This window comes from Rhinoraja longicauda, chromosome 34 (genome assembly GCF_053455715.1).
Source record: "Rhinoraja longicauda isolate Sanriku21f chromosome 34, sRhiLon1.1, whole genome shotgun sequence".
Lineage (NCBI taxonomy): Eukaryota > Metazoa > Chordata > Chondrichthyes > Rajiformes > Arhynchobatidae > Rhinoraja > Rhinoraja longicauda.
The window spans coordinates 4271698-4293928 of NC_135986.1; the positions used below are offsets into that span (position 1 = coordinate 4271698).

The window sequence follows — 22231 nt, forward strand, 5'->3', positions numbered from 1 at the left end:
GACGGGGATGGGAGGGGCTGGGGTGGGGGGGGGGGTGTGTGTGTGAGGGGTGGGGGGGTGGGTAGGGGGGATGTCCTTGGTTCGGTAGTAGGGTTGCCAACTGTCCCGTATTAGCCGGGACATCCCGTACTTTGGGCTAAATTGGTTTGTCCTGTACGGGACTGCCCTTGTCCCGTATTAGGCCCGGGGGGGTGCTGTAGGCCCGGACAGTGTAGGCCTGGACACTGTAGGCCCGGACGCTGTAGGCCCGGACAGTGTAGGCCCGGACACAGTAGGCCCGGACAGTGTAGGCCTGGACAGTGTAGGCCCGGACACTGTAGGCCCGGACACTGTAGGCTTGGACACTGTAGGCCCGGACGCTGTAGGCCCGGACAGTGTAGGCCTGGACAGTGTAGGCCTGAACAGTGTAGGCCCGGACACTGTAGGCCCGGACGCTGTAGGCCCGGACGCTGTAGGCCCGGACAGTGTAGTCGCTGACACTGTAGGCCCGGACACTGTAGGCCCGAACAGTGTAGTCCCGGACACTGTAGGCCGGGACAGTGTAGTCCCGGACACTGTAGGCCCGGACACTGTAGGCCCAGACACTGTGGGCCACCATAGGCCCGGACAGTGTAGGCTAACGGAGTGTGTTCGGGGAGCGGGGCCGTGTGTACGCCTAACGGTGGAGCGGGAGCACGTGGCCGCTGGCTGGGTGAGGTCACGTGGGGCGCGGGGCGGTGACGTCACCTTTTGTCCCTTATTTGGGAGTGAGGAAGTTGGCAACCCTATTCGGTAGCCCCTTGGTTATTTCCGAACGTACTCACCAGAGGCAGGTCAGCCACACAAACCTCTGTGTTGAAAGACCCATCTTCCTTTCAGGAGATTCTGGAAACAAAGGCCGAAGCTCAGTTCAGTTCACCTTCATTGTCCCGTGTACCGAGGTACAGTGAGAAGCTTTTGTGTTGCGCGCTAACCAGTCAGCGGAAAGACGACACACGATTACAATCGAGCCGTCCACAGCGTACAGATACACGATGAGGGAATAACGTTCAGTGCGAGGTAAAGCCAGCAAAGCCCGATCAAGGATAGTCCGAGGGTCACCAATGAGGTAGATAGTAGTTCAGCACTGCTCTCTGGTTGTGGTAGGATGGTTCAGTTGCCTGATAACAGCCGGGAAGAAACCGTCCCTGAATCTGGAGGTGTGCGTTTCCACACTTCTGTACCTCTTGCCCCGATGGGAGAGGGGAGAAGAGGGGGAGGCCGGGGGTGGGTGAGACTGGTCCATGATTCTGATGCTGGCCTTGCCCAGGCAGCGCGAGGTGTAGATGGAGACGGTGGAAGGGTGGATGGTGGGTGTGTGGAACGAGCTGCCGGAGGAGGTAGTTGAGGCAGGGACTATCAAAACATTTAAAATACACCCGGACAGGTACATGGATAGGACGGGTTTGGAGGGATGTGGGCCAAACGCAGGCAGGTGGGACTAGTGTAGATGGGGCATGTTGGCCGGTGTGGGCAAGTTGGGCCGAAGGGCCTGTTTCCACACTGTATCACTCTATATGACTCTATGTCCAAAACTGAGCTAGGTTTAAGGTGAGAGGGGAAAGCTTGAATAGGAACCTGAGGGGTAACACTTTTTCCACACAGAGGGTGGTGGGTGTATGGAACGAGCTGCCAGAGGAGGTAGTTGAGTAGGGTTGCCAACTGTCCCGTATTAGCCGGGACATCCCGTATTTTGGACTAAATTGGTTTGTCCCGTACGGCACCGCCCTTGTCCCGTATTAGGCCCGGGGGCCGCTGTAGGCCCGGACACTGTAGGCCCGGACGCTGTAGGCCCGGAAACTGTAGGCCCGGACACTGGGGGCCTGGACACTGTAGGCCCAGACTCTGTAGGCCTGGACACTGTAGGCCCAGACACTCTAGGCCTGGACACTCTAGGCCCGGACACTGTAGGCCCGGACGCTGTAGGCCCGGACACTGGGGGCCTGGACACTGTAGGCCCGGACACTGTAGGCCTGGACACTAGGCCCAGGTGTGTTTGCTGAACGGAGGTTGCGTAGCAACCCGCCTCCCGGCCCGGGCGGCCGCCATTGGTGGAGCGGGAGCACGTGGCCGGTTGGCCGGGTGAGGTCACGTGGGGCGCGGGGCGGTGACGTCACCCTTTGTCCCTTATTTGGGAGTTAGAAAGTTGGCAACCCCTATAGTTGAGGCAGGGACGATAACAGCATTTAAAATACACTTGGACAGGTACATGGATAGGACAGGTTTGGCGGGATATGGGCCAAAGATGGGCAGGTGGGACTGGCGCTGATGGGGCAAGTTGGGCCGAAAGGCCTGTTTCCCTGGCTGTGTGACTCGGGGAGGAGATGTGATGAAAGGACAAGGTGGAAGGTGGAAGGGAAGAGGAGAATATACAACTAATGGCATAACCTTTAACAGCATTGATGTACAGAGCGATCTTGGAGTCCAAGTCCATAAATCCCCTGAAAGTGGAAGAGCTGTCATATGAGGAAAGACTGGGCTTGTATTCACTGGAGTTTAGGAGGAATAGAGGGGGATCTTATAGAGACGTATAAAATTATAAAAGGACTGGGCAGTCTAGATGCAGGAAAAATGTTCCCAATGTTGGGCGAGTCCAGAACCAGGGGCCACACACACACACACACAGTCTAAGAATAAAGGGGAGGCCATTTAAAACTGAGGTGAGAAGGAACTTTTCCACCCAGAGAGTTGTGAATTTGTGGAATTTTCTGCCACAGAGGGCAGTGGAGGCCAATCCACTGGATGGACTTAAGAGAGAGTTAGATAGAGCTCTAGGGGCTAGCGGAATCAAAGGATATGGAGAGAAGGCAGGCACGGTTTACTGATTGTGGACGATCAGCCGTGATCACAGTGAATGGCGGTGCTGGCTCGAAGGGCCGAGTGGCCTCCTCCTGCACCTATTGTCTACGTTTCGACAAGTAAATAGAGGGGTAAAGAGAGCATATGGCATGCTGGCTTTCATCGGTTGGGGCATTGTGGGTAAGAGTCAGAGGACGTCACAAGGCAGCCGTGTAGGACCTTGGTTTGGCTGTATTTGGAGCATTTTGTGCAGTTCTCGTCTCCCCCATTACAGGAAGGAAGTGGGGGTTTTGGAGAGGGTGCAGAGGAGTTTCACTAGGATGATGAAAGAGTGGGTCGACTGGGCTTGTATTCACTGGAATTTAGAAGGATGAGAGGGGATCTTATAGAAACGTATAACATCCTTAAGGGTTGGACGGGCAAGACGCAGGACAAATGTTCCCCATTTTGGGGGGTGTCCAGAGCCAGGGGCCACACACAGTTTAAGAATAAGGGGTTGGGCCATTTAGGACTGAGATGAGGAAAAACTTCGTCATCCAGAGAGTTGTGAATCTGTGGAATTCTCTGCCACAGAAGGCAGTGGAGGCCAATTCTCTGGATGCTTTCAAGAGAGAGCTAGGTAGAGCTCTTAAGGATAGCGGAGTCAGGGGGTGTGGGGAGAAGGCAGGAACGGGGTACTGATTGTGGATGATCAGCCATGATCACATTGGACGAAGGGCCGAATGGCCTACTCCTGCGCCTATTGTCTATTATGAATCTGTGGGATTCTCTGCCACAGAGGGCAGTGGAGGCCAATTCACTGGATGTTTTCAAGAGAGAGTTAGTCTTAGCTCTTAGGGCTAATGGAATCGAGGGATATGGGGGAGAAACCAGGAACTGATTGTGGATGATCAGCCGTGATCATATTGAATGGGGGTGCTGGCTCGAAGGGCCGAATGGCCTCCTCCTGCACCAATTTTCTATGTTTCTATGATACCTGTTGGGCCCAAACCTCTCCTCCCCCCGTCCCTCCCCCTCCACCCCCCTTCCCCTCCCCCTCCTTCCCCCCTCCCTCCACCCCCTCCCTTCTGCCCTCTCCCCCCTCCCTCCACTGCGTCTGCAGTTCCTTCTACACAAGAATCTATCTACCTCTGCCTTAAAAAAACGTCCACTGACTTGTGGCCTCCACAGCCGCCTGTGGCAAAGAATCCCACAGATTCACCACCCCTCTGACTGAAGAAATTCCTCCTCATCGCCTTTCTGAAGGTACGTCCTTTAATTCTGAGGCTGTGCCCTCTGGTCCCAGACTCTCCCACTGGTGGAAACATCCTCTCCACATCCACTCTATCCAGGCCGCTCACTGTTCTGTACGTTTCAATGAGGTCCCCCGCCTCTCAATAGACAATAGGTGCAGGAGTAGGCCATTCAGCCCTTCGAGCCAGCACCGCCATTCAATGCGATCATGGCTGATCACTCTCGATCAGTACCCCGTTCCTGCCTTCTCCCCATACCCCCTCACTCCGCCATCCTTAAGAGCTCCATCCAGCTCTCTCTTGAAAGCATCCAACGAACTGGCCTCCACTGCCCTCTGAGGCAGAGAATTCCACACCTTCACCACTCTCTGACTGAAAAAGTTCTTCCTCATCTCCGTTCTAAATGGCCGACCCCTTATTCTTAAACTGTGTGGCCCCTGGTTCTGGACTCCCCCAACATTGGGAACATGTTTCCTGCCTCTAATGTGTCCAATCCCCTAATTATCTTATATGTTTCAATAAGATCCCCCCTCATCCTTCTAAATTCCAGTGTATACAAGCCCAATCGCTCCAACCTTTCAACATACGACAGTCCCGCCATTCCGGGAATTAACCTGGTGAACCTACGCTGCACGCCCTCCATAGCAAGAATATCCTTCCTCAAATTTGGAGACCAAAACTGCACACAGTACTCCAGGTGCGGTCTCACCAGGGCCCGGTACAACTGCACACAGTACTCCAGGTGCGGTCTCACCAGGGCCCGGTACAACTGTAGAAGGACCTCTTTGCTCCTATACTCAACTCCTCTTGTTACGAAGGCCAACGTTCCATCCTTCTCAACTCAATGGGGTTCAGTGTGATCCGTGAAACACTCTCCCTACCTGCCCTGAGGGGCCTCACCCCTCATCGCCCGTCCCTCCTCTCCAGAGGTGCTGCCGCCCGGCCCGCTGAGCGACCCCGCTGGCATTTTGGCCACCGATCTTCGGGGATGGGCGAAGAAACGCCGATGCCGATTGGCCGCACACGGTGCAGCGGGCGAGACCTCAACACCACGGTTGGAACGCCCTGGGGCGCACGTTATTTCCTCCAATATTTTTGTAACTAATAAAAGCCGCGGGAAAAACATAAAAACGTCTTCAACTTATAGAAACATAGAAAATAGGTGCAGGAGGAGGCCATTCGGCCCTTCGAGCCTGTACGCACCGCCATTCAATATGATCATGGCTGATCATCCGACTCAGTATCCCGTACCTGCCTTCTCTCCATACCCCCTGATCCCTTTAGCCACAAGGGCCACATCTAACTCCCTCTTAAATATAGCCAATGAACTGGCCTCGACTACCTTCTGTGGCAGAGAATTCCACAGACTCACCACTCTCTGTGTGAAAAGAAACGTTCTCATCTCGGTCCTAAAAGACTTCCCCCTTATCCTTAAACTGTGTGGCCCCTTGTTCTGGACTTCCCCAACATCGGGAACAATCTTCCCGCATCTAGCCTGTCCAACCCCTTAAGAATTATGTACGTTTCTATAAGATCCCCCCTCAGTCTTCTAAATCCCAGCGAGTACAAGCCGAGTCTATCCAGTCTTTCTTCATATGAAAGTCCTGCCATCCCAGGGATCAATCTGGTGAACCTTCTCTGTACTCCCTCTATGGCAAGAATGTCTTTCCTCAGATTAGGAGACCAAAACTGACCCTTGTTCCCGCCGATCTCGGGGATGTGGGACCTTGTTCTTCAACCAAGGGTGGCGCAGCGGGTCGAGCGCCGGTTCAATCCCGAACACGGGCGCTGTCTGCGCGGAGTTTGCACGCTCTCCCCACGCGAGCTTGCTCCGGGAGCTTCGGTTTCCTCCCACACTCCAAAGACGTGCGGGTTTTTTAGGTTAATCGGCCCTCTGCAAATTGCCCCCTCGTGTGTAGGAAGTGGAAGAGAAAGCAGGATAACATAGAAATGTAGAAAATAGGTGCAGGAGGAGGCCATTCGGCCCTTCGAGCCAGCACCCCCATTCATTATGATCACGGCTGATCGTCCACAATCAGTAACCCGTGCCTGCCTTCTCCCCACACCCCTTGATTCCACTAGCCCCTAGAGCTCTATCTAACTCTCTCTTAAATCCATCCAGTGATTTGGCCTCCACTGCCCTCTGTGGCAGAGAATTCCACAAATTCACAACTCTCTGGGTGAAAAAGTTCCTTCTCACCTCAGTTTTAAATGGCCTACCCTTTATTCTTAGACTGTGTGGCCCCTGGTTCTGGACTCCCCCAACATTGGGAACATTTTTACTGCGTCTAGCTTGTCCGGTCCTTTTTTAATTTTATAAGTCTCTATAAAATCCCCCCTCGTCCTTCTAAACTCCAGTGAATACAAGACCAGTCTTTCCAATCTTTCCTCGTATGACAGTCCCGCCATCCCGGGGATTAACCTGGTGAACCTACGCTGCACTGCCTCAATAGCAAGGGACATCCTTCCTCAAATTAGGAGACCAAAACTGCACAGAGTACTCCAGGTGCGGTCTCACCAGGGCCCTGTACAACTGCAGAAGGACCTCTTTACTCCTGTACTGAAATCCTCTGGTTATGTAGTAGAACTAGTGTGAACGTTGGCTAACGTGTACACGAATCCTCCCCCCACTTTACATCGGGTACCTGGGGTGGAGAGTGTTGCACAGAGCTGTGGCCCTGTTAACAGATGTTTGAGTCGGCTCACGGCAAAGATACTAGAGGAGCAAGATAGACCACTCGACCCTAAAAACCGTAGTACGTCACGACGCCATTTTAGTAGGCGGAAACGTGCAGAAACATTTAAAAAGAATAACAAAAATCTGTGGATTGATGGATGAGATATATTCTGCATTTTAATGGTACCAAAACACTGCGAGAGGCATAGCGAACGGCGGGTTCTGCTTACTAAAATGGCGGCCGTTACGCTCCTTTGCGTACGACACTTCAGTACAGGCGATTTCAACGGAGTGGTCCATCTTGCTCCTCTAGTAGCTTTGGTTTAGGCGACCCGCCGGCTGCCTGCGACCTCTGTGGCGAGGAAGAGACCGCGTTCCACGTGTACGCGGCGTACGAGAGGCCGCAGCCCCTGTGCGTGTATCTGAAGGGGCCGCTCCTCGCGTTTTGGCTGCCCCACGCTCCTGAAGAGACGGTCGGGGGGGAGAGGGGGGGTCTTCCCTGGCGGTCTGCTCCTGGGCCAAGATGGCCGCTCGCGGGTCCTGGCAGCGGGCGGGCGGTCGAGGGTTCTGCCCGAGTCGACCACCTGCTCCTTCCCCGAATATGTTTTGATGAATATAATACTAATAAGTATGTTAATAATGAATGTGTAATAAAGGTTCGTTAAGGAAAAAAATAGTGAGGAATGGTATTGAGAAACAAAAAAATGCTGGTTTATATCAAAGAACAAACACAAAATGCTGGAGTAACTCAGCGGGCCGGGCAGCATAGGTTCTTAAGTGATAGGAGCAGAATTAGGCCATTCGGCCCATCAAGTCTACTCCGCCATTCAATCATGAGCGATCCATCTCCCTCCCAACCCCATTCTCCTGCCTTCTCCCCGTAACCCCTGACACCCGCACTGACCAAGGATCTATCCATCTCTGCCTTTAAAAACATCCACTGACTTGTGGCCTCCACAGCCGTCTGTGGCAAAGAATCCCACAGATTCACCACCCTCTGGGTAGATCTCTGGATAGAAGGAATGGGTGACATTTCGGGTCAAGACCCTTCCTCAGACTGACTGTAGAAGGGTCTCGACCCGAAACGTTACCCATTCCTTCTCTCCAGAGATTAGGGTTGCCAACTGTCCCGTACTAGCCGGGACATCCCGTATTTTGGGCTGGTTTGTCCCGTACGGGACCGCCCTTGTCCCGTACTAGTAGGGTTGCCAACTTCCTCACTCCCAAATAAGGGACAAAGGGTGACATCACCGCCCCGCGCCCCACGTGACCATTGGTGGAGCGCGAGCACGTGGCCGCTGGCTGGGTGAGGTCACGTGGGGCGCGGGGCGGTGACGTCACCTTGTCCCGTATTTGGGAGTGAGGAAGTTGGCAACCGTACCAGAGATGCTGCCTGACCCGCAGAGTTACTCCAGCTATTTGTGTCTATCTTGCACCCTGTTTCAGTCATGTATGGTAAGATTTTCCTGGATATCACGCAAAACAATGTTAAGTCACTGTATCAGGACACGAAAGGTCAGTGTGGGAATGGGAGGGGGAGTCAAAAAGTATTTGGCAATCGGGAGATCTTGTTGGTCGAGGCTAGGGTTGACAACTGTTCAGTGTTAGCCGGGACATCCCAAATTTTGGGCTAAATTGGTTAGAAACATAGAAAATAGGTGCAGGAGTAGGCCACTCGGCCCTTCGAGCCTGTACGCACCGCCATTCAATATGATCATGGCTGATCATCCAACTCAGTATCCCGTACCTGCCTTCTCTCCATACCCCCTGATCCCTTTAGCCACAAGGGCCACATCTAACTCCCTCTTAAATATAGCCAATGAACTGGCCTCAACTACCTTCTGTGGCAGAGAATTCCACAGATTCACCACTCTCTGTGTGAAGAAAAACTTTCTCATCTCGGTCCTAAAAGACTTCCCCCTTATCCTTAAGCTGTGACCCCTGGTTCTGGACTCCCCCAACATCGGGAACAATCTTCCTGCATCTAGCCTCTCCAACTCCTTAAGAATTTTATATGTTTCTATAAGATCCCCCCCTCAGTCTTCTAAATTCCAGCGAGTACAAGCCGAGTCTATCCAGTCTTTCTTCATATGAAAGTCCTGCCATCCCAGGGATCAATCTAGTGAACCTTCTCTGTACTCCCTCTAAGGCAAGAACGTCTTTCCTCAGATTAGGAGACCAAAACTGCACACAATACTCCAGGTGCGGTCTCACCAAGGCCCTGTACAACTGCAGTAGAACCTCCCTGCTCCTAAACTCAAATCCCCTCGCTATGAATGCCAACATACCATTCGCTTTCTTCACTGCCTGCTGCACCTGCACGCTTGCTTTCAATGACTGGTGCACCATGACACCCAGGTCACGTTGCATCTCCCCTTCTCCTCATCGGTCACCATTCAGGTAATACTCTGCTTTCCTGTTCTTGCCGCCAAAGTGGATAACCTCGTATTAGGCCCGGGGTGTGCTGTAGGCCTTGACGCTGTAGGCCCGGACAGTGTAGGCCCGAACACTGTAGGCCCATACGCTGTAGGTCCAGACACTGTAGGTCTGGACGCTGTAGGCCCGGATACTGTAGGCCCGGACGCTGTAGGCCTGGATGCTGTAGGTCTGGACGCTGTAGGCCCGGATGCTGTAGGTCTGGACGATGTAGGCCCGGATGCTGTAGGTCCGGACGCTGTAGGCCCGGATGCTGTAGGACTGGACGAGGTAGGCCTGGATACTGTAGGTCTGGACGCTGTAGGCCCAGATACTGTAGGCCCGGACACTGTAGGCCCGGAGACTGTAGGCCCGGACAGTGTAGGCCCGGATAGTATAGGCCCGGACAGTGTAGGCCTGGACAGTGTAGGTCCGGAGGCCCGGGCGCCGCCTAACGGAGGTTGCGTAGCAACACACCTCCCAGCCCGGGAGGCCGCCATCGGTTGGAGCGGGAGCACGTGGCCGCTGGCTGGGTGAGGTCACGTGGGGCGCGGGGCGGTGACGTCACCTTGTCCCTTATTTGGGAGTGGGGAAGTTGGCAACCGTTAGCCGAGACGGACTGAGCGAAGGTATTCAGCGAAAATAACCAACGGCTTCAACGAGTTAAGTTTATTCAAAAATAGAACTTACAAAGCAATAGCAATCGTCGTGGGTATGGCATCTTCTGTGGGAGAGAGGATTGTGCCAGTGTGTTTGAGTTCCAGATTCAAGCTGTTATACAATGTTTTGTTTAGAGACACAGCGCGGAAACAGGCCCTTCGGCCCACCGAGTCCGCGCCGACCAGCGATCCCCGCACACTAACACTATCCTACACACACACTGGGGACAATGTTTACATTTACACCAAGCCAATTAACCTACACAGCTGTACTGTAAGTCTTTAGAGCGTGGGAGGAAACCGGAGCCAAGGTGGGAGGTGGGGGGGAATCTGGACTGGGAAGTAGACAGGTCTTGTTGGCGGCACGGTGGCGCAGCGGTAGAGTTGCTGCCTCACAGCGCCAGAGACCCGGGTTCGATCCCGACTACGGGCGCTGCCCTTACGGAGTTTGTACGTTCTCCCGCGTGGGTTTTCTCCGGGCGCTCCGGTTTCCTCCCATGGGTCAATCGGCTTCGGTATCATCGTAGGTTCACCAGGTTAATTCCCGGAATGGCGGGACTGTCGTACGTTGAAAGACTGGAGCGACTAGGCTTGTATACACTGGAATTTAGAAGGATGAGAGGGGATCTTATCGAAACGTATAAGATTATTAAGGGGTTGGACACGTTAGAGGCAGGAGACATGTTCCCAATGTTGGGGGAGTCCAGAACCAGGGGCCACACGCAGTTTAAGAATAAGGGGTCGGCCATTTAGAACGGAGATGAGGAAAAACTTTTTCAGTCAGAGAGTTGTGAATCTGTGGAATTCTCTGCCTCAGAAGGCAGTGGAGGCCAATTCTCTGAATGCATTCAAGAGAGAGCTAGATAGAGCTCTTAAGGATAGCGGAGTCAGGGGGTACGGGGAGAAGGCAGGAACGGGGTACTGATTGAGAATGATCAGCCATGATCACATTGAATGGCGGTGCGTACAGGCTCGAAGGGCCGAATGGCCTCCTCCTGCACCTATTGTCTATTGTAAATCATCCCTAGTGTGTGCAGGGCAGTGTTGTCGTGTGCGGGGATCGCTGGTCGGCGTGGACCCGGTGGGCCGAAGGGCCTGTTTCTGGTCCACCTGTTGCCGGTCTACTGTAACTTCTCACAAAGAAAAAACGAGCTTCGTTATCTCCTCTACCATTTCATGTTTGCCCTTTACCATCCACAGACAAGAGGTGATAGGTTTAATCTCTTGTGGTTCCCCACAAAAACCTCTTCGACAACCGGTCAACGATAGTCACATCCAAGCACCCTTTCGTTACCTCAATCAAAACTAAGTAAGGACGGATGTCAATTGTTCTCCCACACGCACTGTATCTCTAAACTGAACTGAATTACCTCGATTCAGTAGAGATTCCTCCCGCCATTTTGAAACCAGACAAATTCCGGGGTCCGTTCATGGTGGCGAAAAACTTTCAACCCCACCCGATCTATCCCCTGAACCACCACTTCCCCCCCCCCCCCCCACAACTCCCCCACCCCGAAATGTGGCCGACGACGATCGATTAGTTCAAAGACAGGGCTGAAATAGGCCGAATCGTGCCGACCATCGATGGCCCAGTGCCCACACACTGGGGTTTTAATCGAAGCCAATTAACCTATAAAACCCGCTGCGTCTTTGCAGCGTGGGAGAAAACCCACGGGGTGAACGTGCAAACTCCGCACAGGCAGCGCCCGCGGTCGGGATCGAACCCGGGGGTCTCCGGCGCTGTGAGGCGGCGGTTTTACCCGCTGCGCCGCCCTATCGTCTTGCAAGAAGGTCTCGCCCTCTGGTTCCAACCCCCCCCCCGGGGGTGACCGGGGCAAAGGGGCATTGTTCATCGCCTGGTAATGTCCGCCACCCTCTTGCCATCACGACCCCCCTCTCAGCGGGTTTGACGGTGGGCGGGCGGTCTGTCGGTACACCACCACCGCGATGGTCCGCTGGCCGGATAGAGGAGAGGCCATCCCTCCGGCCGGAAAGAGGAGAGGCCATCCCTTCGGCCTCCAAAGGTGAAAAGTCGGCTTATCTCCCAACACCAGTCTGTAGCAAGAAAATTGTCCCTCGGAAGCTTTCCATCCAGTTCCCCGCTGAGACCAGTTTCCTGCGATGTTCTTCCTTCAAAACGTCAGGACTTTAACTGCAAGTCAAAGAGAGAGAGAAATCCTGAGAAACCAGGGTTGCCAACCGTCCTGTATTATCATATCATATATATACAGCCGGAAACAGGTCTTTTCGGCCCTCCAAGTCCGTGCCGCCCAGCGATCCCCGCACATTAACACTATCCTACACCCACTAGGGACAATTTTTACATTTACCCAGCCAATTAACCTACATACCTGTACGTCTTTGGAGTGTGGGAGGAAACCGAAGATCTCGGAGAAAACCCGCGCAGGTCACGGGGAGAACGTACAAACTCCTTACAGTGCAGCACCCGTAGTCAGGATCGAACCTGAGTCTCCGGCGCTGCATTCGCTGTAAAGCAGCAACTCTACCGCTGCGCTACCGTGCCGCCCTTAGCCGGGACATCCCGTATTTTGGGCTAAATTAGTTTGTCCCGTACGGGACCGCCCTTGTCCCGTATTAGGCTCGGGGCGCGCTGTAGGCCCGAACGCTGTGGGTTCGGACACTGTAGGCCCGGACAGTGTAGGCCCGGAGAGTGTAGGGCCGGACGCTGTAGGGCCGGACGCTGTAGGCCTGGACAGTGTGGGCCCGGATACTGTAGGCCCGGACGCTGTAGGCCCAGACAGTGTAGGCCCGGACACTGTAGGGCCGGACAGTGTGGGCCCGGATACTGTAGGCCCGGACGCTGTAGGCCCAGACAGTGTAGGCCCGGACACTGTAGGGCCGGACAGTGTAGGACCCGGATACTGTAGGCCCGGACGCTGTAGGCCCAGCTAGTGAAGGCCCGGACACTGTAGGGCCGGACAGTGTAGGGCCGGACACTGTAGGCCCGGACACTGTAGGCTCGGTCAGTGTAGGCCCGGAGGCCGCCTAACGGAGGTTGCGCAGCAACCCGCCTCCCGGCCCGGGCGGCCGCCATTGGTGGAGCGGGAGCACGTGGCCGCTGGCCGGGTGAGGTCACGTGGGGCGCGGGGCGGTGACGTCACCTATAAGATCACCCCTCATCCTCCTGCGCTCCAAGGGGTAGAGAGTCCCAGCCTGCCCCAACCTCTCCCGACAGCTCAGGCCTCTTGTTTATCAACAGCCCTGGCCTCGCCCTTCCCCACATACGTTGGTCTTCAGCAGGAAGTGACTGGCGTTCTCAAGGCTCCAGTTAAACTCCTGGAGGATATGAACACACTCTTCGTGGGTCTTGCGACTCATATTGTAAAGCTGCTGGATCTGCAGGAGACGGAGGCAACGACATTGAATCCTTATTTGATTGTTTTACCCCAAAATAATTTAAATCAATTGTTTACAAGAACAATATTTTCAACACAAAACAAAACACCCACCACAATTGTGTGCAGTTTTGTCTAGTTTTTGTTTAGAGGTACAGCGCGGAAACAGGCCCTTCGGCCCACAGACTCCGCGCCGACCAGCGATCCCCGCACACTAGCGCTATAAGAACCAGATTCTCACCTGTCTTTCCAATGCCCCCCTTCACCATCCAACACTGCCTCACTCACCCAACATGCCAACTCACCCACCCAACACGCCAACTCACCCACCCAACATGCCAACTCACTCACCCAACATGCCAACTCACCCAACACGCCAACTCACCCAACATGCCAACTCACCCACCCAACACGCCAACTCACCCAACATGCCAACTCACCCAACACGCCAACTCACCCAACATGCCAACTCACCCAACATGCCAACTCACCCACCCAACATGCCAACTCAGCCATCCAGCATGCCAACTCACCCACCCAACATGCCAACTCACCCAACACGCCAACTCACCCAACACGCCAACTCATCCAACATGCCAACTCACCCAACATGCCAACTCACCCAACAAGCCAACTTACTCACCCAACATGCCAACTCACCCAACATGCCAACTCACCCAACACGCCAACTCACCCAACATGCCAACTCACCCAACATGCCAACTCACCCACCCAACACGCCAACTCACCCACCATGCCAACTCACCCAACATGCCAACTCACCCACCCAACACGCCAACTCACCCAACATGCCAACTCACCCAACATGCCAACTCACCCACCCAACACGCCAACTCACCCAACATGCCAACTCACCCAACATGCCAACTCACCCACCATGCCAACTCACCCACCCATGCCAACTCACCCACCCAACATGCCAACTCACCCAACATGCCAACTCACCCACCATGCCAACTCACCCACCCAACACGCCAACTCACCCAACATGCCAACTCACCCACCATGCCAACTCACTCACCCAACATGCCAACTCACCCACCATGCCAACTCACCCACCCATGCCAACTCACCCACCCATGCCAACTCACCCACCCATGCCAACTCACCCACCCATGCCAACTCACTCACCCAACATGCCAACTCACCCACCCAACAAGCCAACTCACCCACCCAACATGCCAACTCACCCAACATGCTAACTCACCCAACATGCCAACTCACCCAACATGCCAACTCACCCACCCAACATGCCAACTCACCCACCCAACATGCCAACTCACTCACCCAACATGCCATCCCTATCCCCACTGCTCTCCCAGTTCTCTACTCAATCTCCGCACCTTCCCTCCTTGCCCGCACCATCCCTCCCCCCCCCCTCACCCCCCTCACCCCCCTCACCTTTAGGTGCTGGATGGCCCTCTGTGTATCGTGGTGGGTGAGGCGCAGAGCCTCCTGGCATTCCTCGGTGGTGACCCCGTGCACCGCCTCCTCCACCTGCCGCACAGACACCCGGTTACTCCCCGCGAGAACACGCGTGTGGTGGCGCACGCGCGGCGCTGTTCCCCCCCCGACCCACCGCGCCCGCGACCGCCTCGCATGGGAGGGTCAAGCTCAAAAGTGACCGTAAGGTCACAGGGGATAGGAGCAGAAATAGGCCATTCGGCCCATCAAGCCCACTCCGCCATTCAATCACGGCTGATCCATCTCTCCCTCCCAACCCCATTCTCCTGCCTTCTCCCCACAACCCCTGACACCCGCACTGATCAACAATCTATCTATCTCTGCCTTAACAACATCCACTGACTTGTGGCCTCCACAGCCGTCTGTGGCAAAGAATCCCACAGATTCACCGCCCTCTGACTGAAGAAATTCCTCCTCATCTCCTTCCTAAAGGAACGTCCTTTAATTCTGAGGCTGTGCCCTCTGGTCCTAGACTCTCCCACTGGTGGAAACACCCTCTCCACATCCACTCTATCCAGGCCGCTCACTGTTCTGTACGTTTCAATGAGGTCCCCCCTCATCCTTCTAAACTCCAGCGAGTACAGGCCCCGTGCCCACAAACGCTCATCGTACGTTAACCCACTCATTCCTGGGATCGTTCTTGTGTTATTATCTGAATGGTGTCAGATTATTATCTGAATGGTGTCAAGTTAGGAAAAGGGGACGTACAACGAGATCTAGGTGTCCTAGTGCATCAGTCACTGAAAGGAAGCACGCAGGTACAGCAGGCAGTGAAGAAAGCCAATGGCATGTTGGCCTTCATAACAAGAGGAGTTGAGTATAGGAGCAAAGAGGTCCTTCTGCAGTTGTACAGGGCCCTAGTGAGACCGCACCTGGAGTACTGTGTGCAGTTGTACAGGGCCCTAGTGAGACCGCACCTGGAGTACTGTGTGAAGTTGTACAGGGCCCTGGTGAGACCGCACCTGGAGTACTGTGTGCAGGTTTGGTCTCCAAATTTGAGGAAGGATATTCTTGCTATTGAGGGCGTGCAGCGTAGGTTCACCAGGTTAATTCCCGGAATGGCGGGACTGTCCTATGTCGAAAGACTGGAGCGACTAGGCTTGTATACACTGGAATTTAGAAGGATGAGAGGGGATCTTATCGAAACGTATAAGATTATTAAGGGGTTGGACACGTTAGAGGCAGGAAACATGTTCCCAATGTTGGGGGAGTCCAGAACCAGGGGCCACACACAGTTTAAGAATAAGGGGTCGGCCATTTAGAAAAGAGATGAGGAAAAACTTTTTTAGTCAGAGAGTTGTGAATCTGTGGAATTCTCTGCCTCAGAAGGCAGTGGAGGCCAATTCTCTGAATACATTCAAGAGAGAGTTAGATAGAGCTCTTAAGGATAGCGGAGTCAGGGGGTATGGGGAGAAGGCAGGAACGGGGTACTGATTGAGAATGATCAGCCATGATCACATTGAATGGCGGTGCGTACAGGCTCGAAGGGCCGAATGGCCTCCTCCTGCACCTATTGTCTATTGTCTATTGTTAACCCCCTCTGGACCCTCTCCAGAGCCAGCACCTCCTTCCTCAGGTACGGTGCCCAAAACTGCTCACAAAATTGATCGGGGCAGAATTAGGCCATTCGGCCCATCAAGTCTAGGGCAAAAGGGCGGTCACGGTGGCGCAGCGGTAGAGTTGCCGCCTTACTGCGAATGCAGCGCCGGAGACCCGGGTTCCATCCTGACCACGGGTGCTGTTTGTACGGAGTTTGCACGTTCGCCCCCTACAGGCCCAATGTCGTCAAATGATGGGGAGAAAGAAAGAGGAGGTGGGTGGGTGGGCAGGTGTGGGGGGGGGGGGGGTGAGGGGGGGCCGGCTTGGGTGGGTGGGGGGGGGGGCAAGTGGCGGGGCACCTCACCCCATTCAATAGGATTGGACGTTAGAGAGTAGGTACTGGAGACATGGTGACCAATGGGATTGGGCGTTAGAGGGCCGGAATTGGAGACCTAAAGTGACCAATGGGATTGGATGTTGGAGGGCTGGTATTGGAAGCCTGAACTGACCAATGGGATTGGGCTTTAGAGGGCCGGTATTGAAGACATGGAGTGACCAATGGGTCTTGACCTCGACCAATGGACGTCCAGTGCCGGCCCTCAGACCCAATGCCATCTCGACCGTCCGAATGTCCCGGAGAACGACCCATTCCTTGAGGTTTGGGTGTTGGCCGTTGGGTGTTGGCCGTTGGGTCATGTTCATAAGTTATAGGAGCAGAATTAGGCCGCTCGGCCCATCAAGTCTACTACGCCATTCAATATTGGGTGATGGGTCTTGAGGTTTGGACGTTGGTCGTTGGGTCTTGAGGTTTGGACGTTGCCCTTTGGGTGTTGGGTCTTGAGTTTTGGATGTTGGCCATTGGGTGTTGGGTCTTGAGGTTTGGACGTTGGTCGTTGGGTCTTGAGGTTTTGGGTCTTGGGTCTTGGGTGTTGGGTCTTGGGTGCTGTGTGTTGGCTGCTGGCCTTTGGATATTGGGTCTTGAGTTTTGGACATTGGCCATTGGGTGTTGGGTCTTGAGGTTTGGATGTTGGCCTTTGGATGTTGGGTCTTGAGGTTTGGACATTGGTCGTTGGGTCTTGAGGTTTGTGTTTTGGGTTTTGGGTACTGTGTGTTGGCCGTCGGCCTTTGGGTGTTGGGTCTTGAGTTTTGGACGTTGGGCGTTGGGTCTTGAGGTTTGGACGTTGGCCTTTGGGTGTGGGGCCTTGAGGTTTGGACGTTGGTCGTTGGGTCTTGAGGTTTGGACGTTGGCCTTTGGGTGTTGGGTCTTGAGGTTTGGGCTTTGGGTCTTGGGTATTGTGTGTTGGGTCTTGGGTGCTGTGTGTTGGCCGTTGGGTGTTGGGTCTTGAGTTTTGGATGTTGGCCATTGTGCGTTGGGTCTTGAGGTTTGGACGTTGGCCTTTGGGTGTTGGGCCTTGAGGTTTGGACGTTGGTCGTTGGGCCTTGAGGTTTGGACATTGGTTGTTGGGTCTTGAGGTTTGGACGTTGGCCTTTGGGTGTTGGGCCTTGAGGTTTGGACGTTGGTCGTTGGGTCTTGAGGTTTGGACGATGGCCTTTGGGTGTTGGGCCTTGAGGTTTGGGCCATAGGTTCATAAGTTATAGGAGCAGAATAAGGCCACTCGGCCCATCAGGTCTACTGTGCCATTCAATGTCGTGCGCTGGGCCGGGATCGGTGCCCCCACCCACTCGCGCCCCCCCCCCGGGCCAGTGGCCCCGCGCAGCTTTGGCTGGGAGCGTCCCGTGGAAACGTACACGTTTGGTTTTGCTCTGCAGGCTCTCCTGATGGCAGAGGGGGTCGGCGGGCTGCAACTCCTCGGGGGGATTCTTGCCCAGATAATTGCCCCTGGCGCCTCGGGGTCTACCTGGCTGCTCCGCCGGCCTGGCGGCGCCCTGCGCCCTGGCGTGGCTGGCGCGTCCCACCGGCTCCTGCTCCTGGGGCCAGGCCAGGGACCAGCAGTTGGGCCGGGGCTGCGTCGTCCTCAGGCGCATCTTGGCCACGGCGGGCACCACGTCTTCCGCCTCGGCCGCCCAGCGTCGGCCCCCTCGAGGCCCCCGACAGGCCCTCTCGCCACCCTGGGGACGGGCGGCCCCTGAGGGCCCCGCCGCCACCGCCGCCGCCGCCGGCACCGGCTGACCGCCGACCGGTCTCAGGCGGTCCTTGCACGCTGGCTTCCCGCTCCGGTCCAACACGTGCCGCGCGTCGGGCAAGTGCTCGGAGCTGTCGAGGTTGGAGTCCAGGCTTCGGGAGAGACCTAGGGGGGGGGGGGAAAGCAACAGGCAGGAGCCTGGTCAGGGGGGTAGACACCAGGGGAGGGGGGGGGGGGAAGAGGGCACACATCGATCCCTCAACGTGCCCTGTGTAGTGTTGTAGAGCAGAGGGGTCTAGGAGACCAGGTACATAGTTCCCTGTGTAGTGTTGTGGAGCAGAGGGGTCTAGGAGACCAGGTACATAGTTCCCTGTGTAGTGTTGTGGAGCAGAGGGGTCTAGGAGACCAGGTACATTGTTCCCTGTGTAGTGTTGTAGAGCAGAGGGGTCTAGGAGACCAGGTACATAGTTCTCTGGGGAGTGTTGTGGTGCAGAGGGGTCTAGGAGTGCAGGTACGTAGTTCCCTGTGTAGTGTTGTAGAGCAGAGGGGTCTAGGAGACCAGGTACATTGTTCCCTGTGTAGTGTTGTGGAGCAGAGGGGTCTAGGAGACCAGGTACATTGTTCCCTGTGTTGTGTTGTAGAGCAGAGGGGTCTAGGAGACCAGGTACATTGTTCCCTGTGTAGTGTTGTAGAGCAGAGGTACTGCAGGTACATTGATTCCCAGGGATTATTGTGGATCAGATCTAGGAGAGCAGGTACATAGATCCCTCAAAATGCCTTGGATAGTGTTGTAGAGCAGAGGGGTCTAGGAGACCAGGTACATAGTTCTTTGTGTAGTGTTGTGGAGCAGAGGGGTCTAGGAGACCAGGTACATAGTTCTTTGTGTAGTGTTGTGGAGCAGAGGGGTCTAGGAGACCAGGTACATAGTTCCTTTAGGAGTGTTGTGGAGCAGAGGGGTCTAGGAGACCAGGTACATAGTTCCTTTAGGAGTGTTGTGGAGCAGAGGGGTCTAGGAGACCAGGTACATAGTTCCTTTAGGAGTGTTGTAGAGCAGAGGGGTCTAGGAGACCAGGTACATAGTTCCCTATGTAGTGTTGTGGAGCAGAGGGATCTAGGAGTGCAGATACATCCTTGCTATTGAGGGCATGCAGCGTAGGTTCACCAGGTTAATTCCCGGAATGGCGGGACTGTCGTATGTTGAAAGGCTGGAGCGATTGGGCTTGTATACACTGGAATTTAGAAGGATGAGGGGGGATCTTATTGAAACATATAAGATAATTAGGGGATTGGACACATTAGAGGCAGAAAACATGTTCCCAATGTTGGGGGAGTCCAGAACAAGGGGCCACAGTTTGAGAATAAGGGGTCGGCCATTTAGAACGGAGATGAGGAAGAACTTTTTCAGTCAGAGAGTGGTGAAGGTGTGGAATTCTCTGCCTCAGAAGGCAGTGGAGGCCAGTTCGTTGGATGCTTTCAAGTGAGAGCTGGATAGAGCTCTTAAGGATAGCGTAGTGAGGGGGTATGGGGAGAAGGCAGGAACGGGGTACTGATTGAGAGTGATCAGCCATGATCGCATTGAATGGCGGTGCTGGCTCGAAGGGCTGAATGGCCTACTCCTGCACCTATTGTCTATTGTCTACATAGTTCTTTAGGAGTGTTGTAGAGCAGAGGGGTCTAGGAGACCAGGTACATAGTTCCCTGTGTAGTGTTGTAGAGCAGAGGGATCTAGGAGACCAGGTACATTGTTCCCTGTGTAGTGTTGTGGAGCAGAGGGGTCTAGGAGACCAGGTACATAGTTCTCTGGGGAGTGTTGTGGAGCGGAGGGGTCTAGGAGACCAGGTACATTGTTCCCTGTGTAGTGTTGTAGAGCAGAGGGGTCTAGGAGACCAGGTACATAGTTCCCTGTGTAGTGTTGTAGAGCAGAGGGATCTAGGAGACCAGGTACATTGTTCCCTGTGTAGTGTTGTAGAGCAGAGGTACTGCAGGTACATCGATTCCCAGGGATTATTGTGGATCAGATCTAGGAGAGCAGGTACATAGATCCCTCAAAATGCCTTGGATAGTGTTGTAGAGCAGAGGGGTCTAGGAGACCAGGTACATAGTTCCTTTAGGAGTGTTGTAGAGCAGAGGGGTCTAGGAGACCAGGAACATAGTTCTCTATGTAGTGTTGTAGAGCAGAGGGGTCTAGGAGACCAGGTACGTAGTTCTCTGGGGAGCGTTGTAGAGCAGAGGGGTCTAGGAGACCAGGTACATAGTGCCTTTAGGAGTGTTGTAGAGCAGACGGATCTAGGAGACCAGGTACATAGTTCTCTGGGGATTATAGTGGAGCGGGGGGGTCTAGGAGTGCAGGTACGTAGTTCTCTGGGGATTATAGTGGAGCAGGGGGGTCTAGGAGTGCAGGTACGTAGTTCTCTGGGGATTATAGTGGAGCAGGGGGGTCTAGGAGTGCAGGTACGAAGTTCTCTGGGGATTATAGTGGAGCAGGGGGGTCTAGGAGTGCAGGTACGTAGTTCTCTGGGGATTATAGTGGAGCAGGGGGGTCTAGGAGTGCAGGTACGTAGTTCTCTGGGGATTATAGTGGAGCAGGGGGGTCTAGGAGTGCAGGTACGTAGTTCCCTCACGCTGTCCAAGGTCACCCAGCCCACCACGCGCAGTCTAACGCCCACTCACCCGCCATCTTGATCAGCCGTATGGGGTTCTGGGTGTCAAACACGTGGTATCCGGGCTTCCTGTGGGAACAGAGGACCATGTAGGTGATCACCGGGAATGATGGAGACTCCCCTGGGGTGGGGGGGGGGAACGGAAAGTGGGATGGAGAAGGGGGAGGCCTAGTACGGGAGAGATTAGCCGAAGGGCCTGTTTCCGCGCTGTACCTCTAAGCTAAACTAGTGTGAACGGGGGGGGATCGCTGGTCGGCACGGACTCGATGGGCCGAAGGGCCTGTTTCCACGCTGTGTCTCTAAACTAAACTAGTGTGAACGGGTGGTCAATGTGTGTAGGGTTGTGTGTAGGATAGTGTTCGTGTGCGGGGATCGCTGGGCGGCACGGACCCGATGGGCCGAAGGGCCTGTTTCCGCGCTGTATCTCGAAGCTAAACTCCCGCGAACGGGTGATTTAAACTGAGAGTGGAGACACGATTGGCACGGTGGCGCAGCGGTAGAGTTGCCGCCTCACGGCGCCAGAGACCCGGGTTCGATCCCGACCACGGGCGCTGTCCGTTGCGGAGTTTGCACGTTCTCTCCCCGTGACCCGCGTGGGTTTACTCCGGGCGCTCCGGTTTCCTCCCACACTCCAAAGACGCGCGGGTTTGCAGGCTAATTGGCTTCGGTAAAAAAATGTAAATTGTCCCTAGTGTGTGTGTGTGTGTGTGGGGATAGTGTTAGTGTGCGGGGATCGCTGGGCGGCACGGACTCGGTGGGCCGAAGGGCCTGTTTCCGCACTGTATCTCTAAACGAAACGAAACTAAACGAGATACAGTGGGTTCAGTTTTCCCTTCAGTTCAGTTCCGTTTATTGTCCCGTGAACCGAGGTACAGTGAAAAGCTTTTGCTGGATGTTATCCACCCAGCGGAAAGACAAGACATTGTTACAATCGAGCCGTCCACAGAAGGTTATTGACACTAAACGCTGGAGTAACTCAGCGGGACAGGCAGCATCTCTGGAGAGAAGGAATGGGAGACGTTTCCGGTCAAGACCCTTCTTCAGATCTCATTCCTTCCCTCCAGAGATGCTGCCCGACCCGCTGAGTTACTCCAGCATTTTGTGTCTATCTTTGGTGTAAACCAGGGGATTTGAGTATAGGAGCAGGGAGGTTCTGCTGCAGTTGTACAGGGCATTGGTGAGACCGCACCTGGAGTATTGCGTACAGTTTTGGTCTCCTAATCTGAGGAAAGACATTCTTGCCATAGAGGGAGTACAGAGAAGGTTCACCAGATTGATCCCTGGGATGGCAGGACTTTCATATGAAG

At 54.7% G+C, this 22231-nt stretch overlaps 1 protein-coding gene across 1 annotated transcript in view; it reads right to left on the reverse strand.

Annotated features, from left to right (window-relative positions):
- Positions 1-11772: 11772 nt before the first annotated feature.
- Positions 11773-22231, reverse strand: part of LOC144609293 (uncharacterized) — a 77661-nt gene continuing 67202 nt past the window's right edge. The window contains exons 8-12 of the mRNA XM_078427724.1: positions 20935-21045; positions 17930-18429; positions 14579-14674; positions 13047-13157; positions 11773-11952 (exon numbers count right to left, since the gene is read on the reverse strand). Of these exons, the coding sequence (XP_078283850.1) occupies positions 11941-11952; positions 13047-13157; positions 14579-14674; positions 17930-18429; positions 20935-21045 (830 nt within the window). The 3' untranslated portion in view covers positions 11773-11940. The remainder of the gene's footprint in view (positions 11953-13046; positions 13158-14578; positions 14675-17929; positions 18430-20934; positions 21046-22231) is intronic.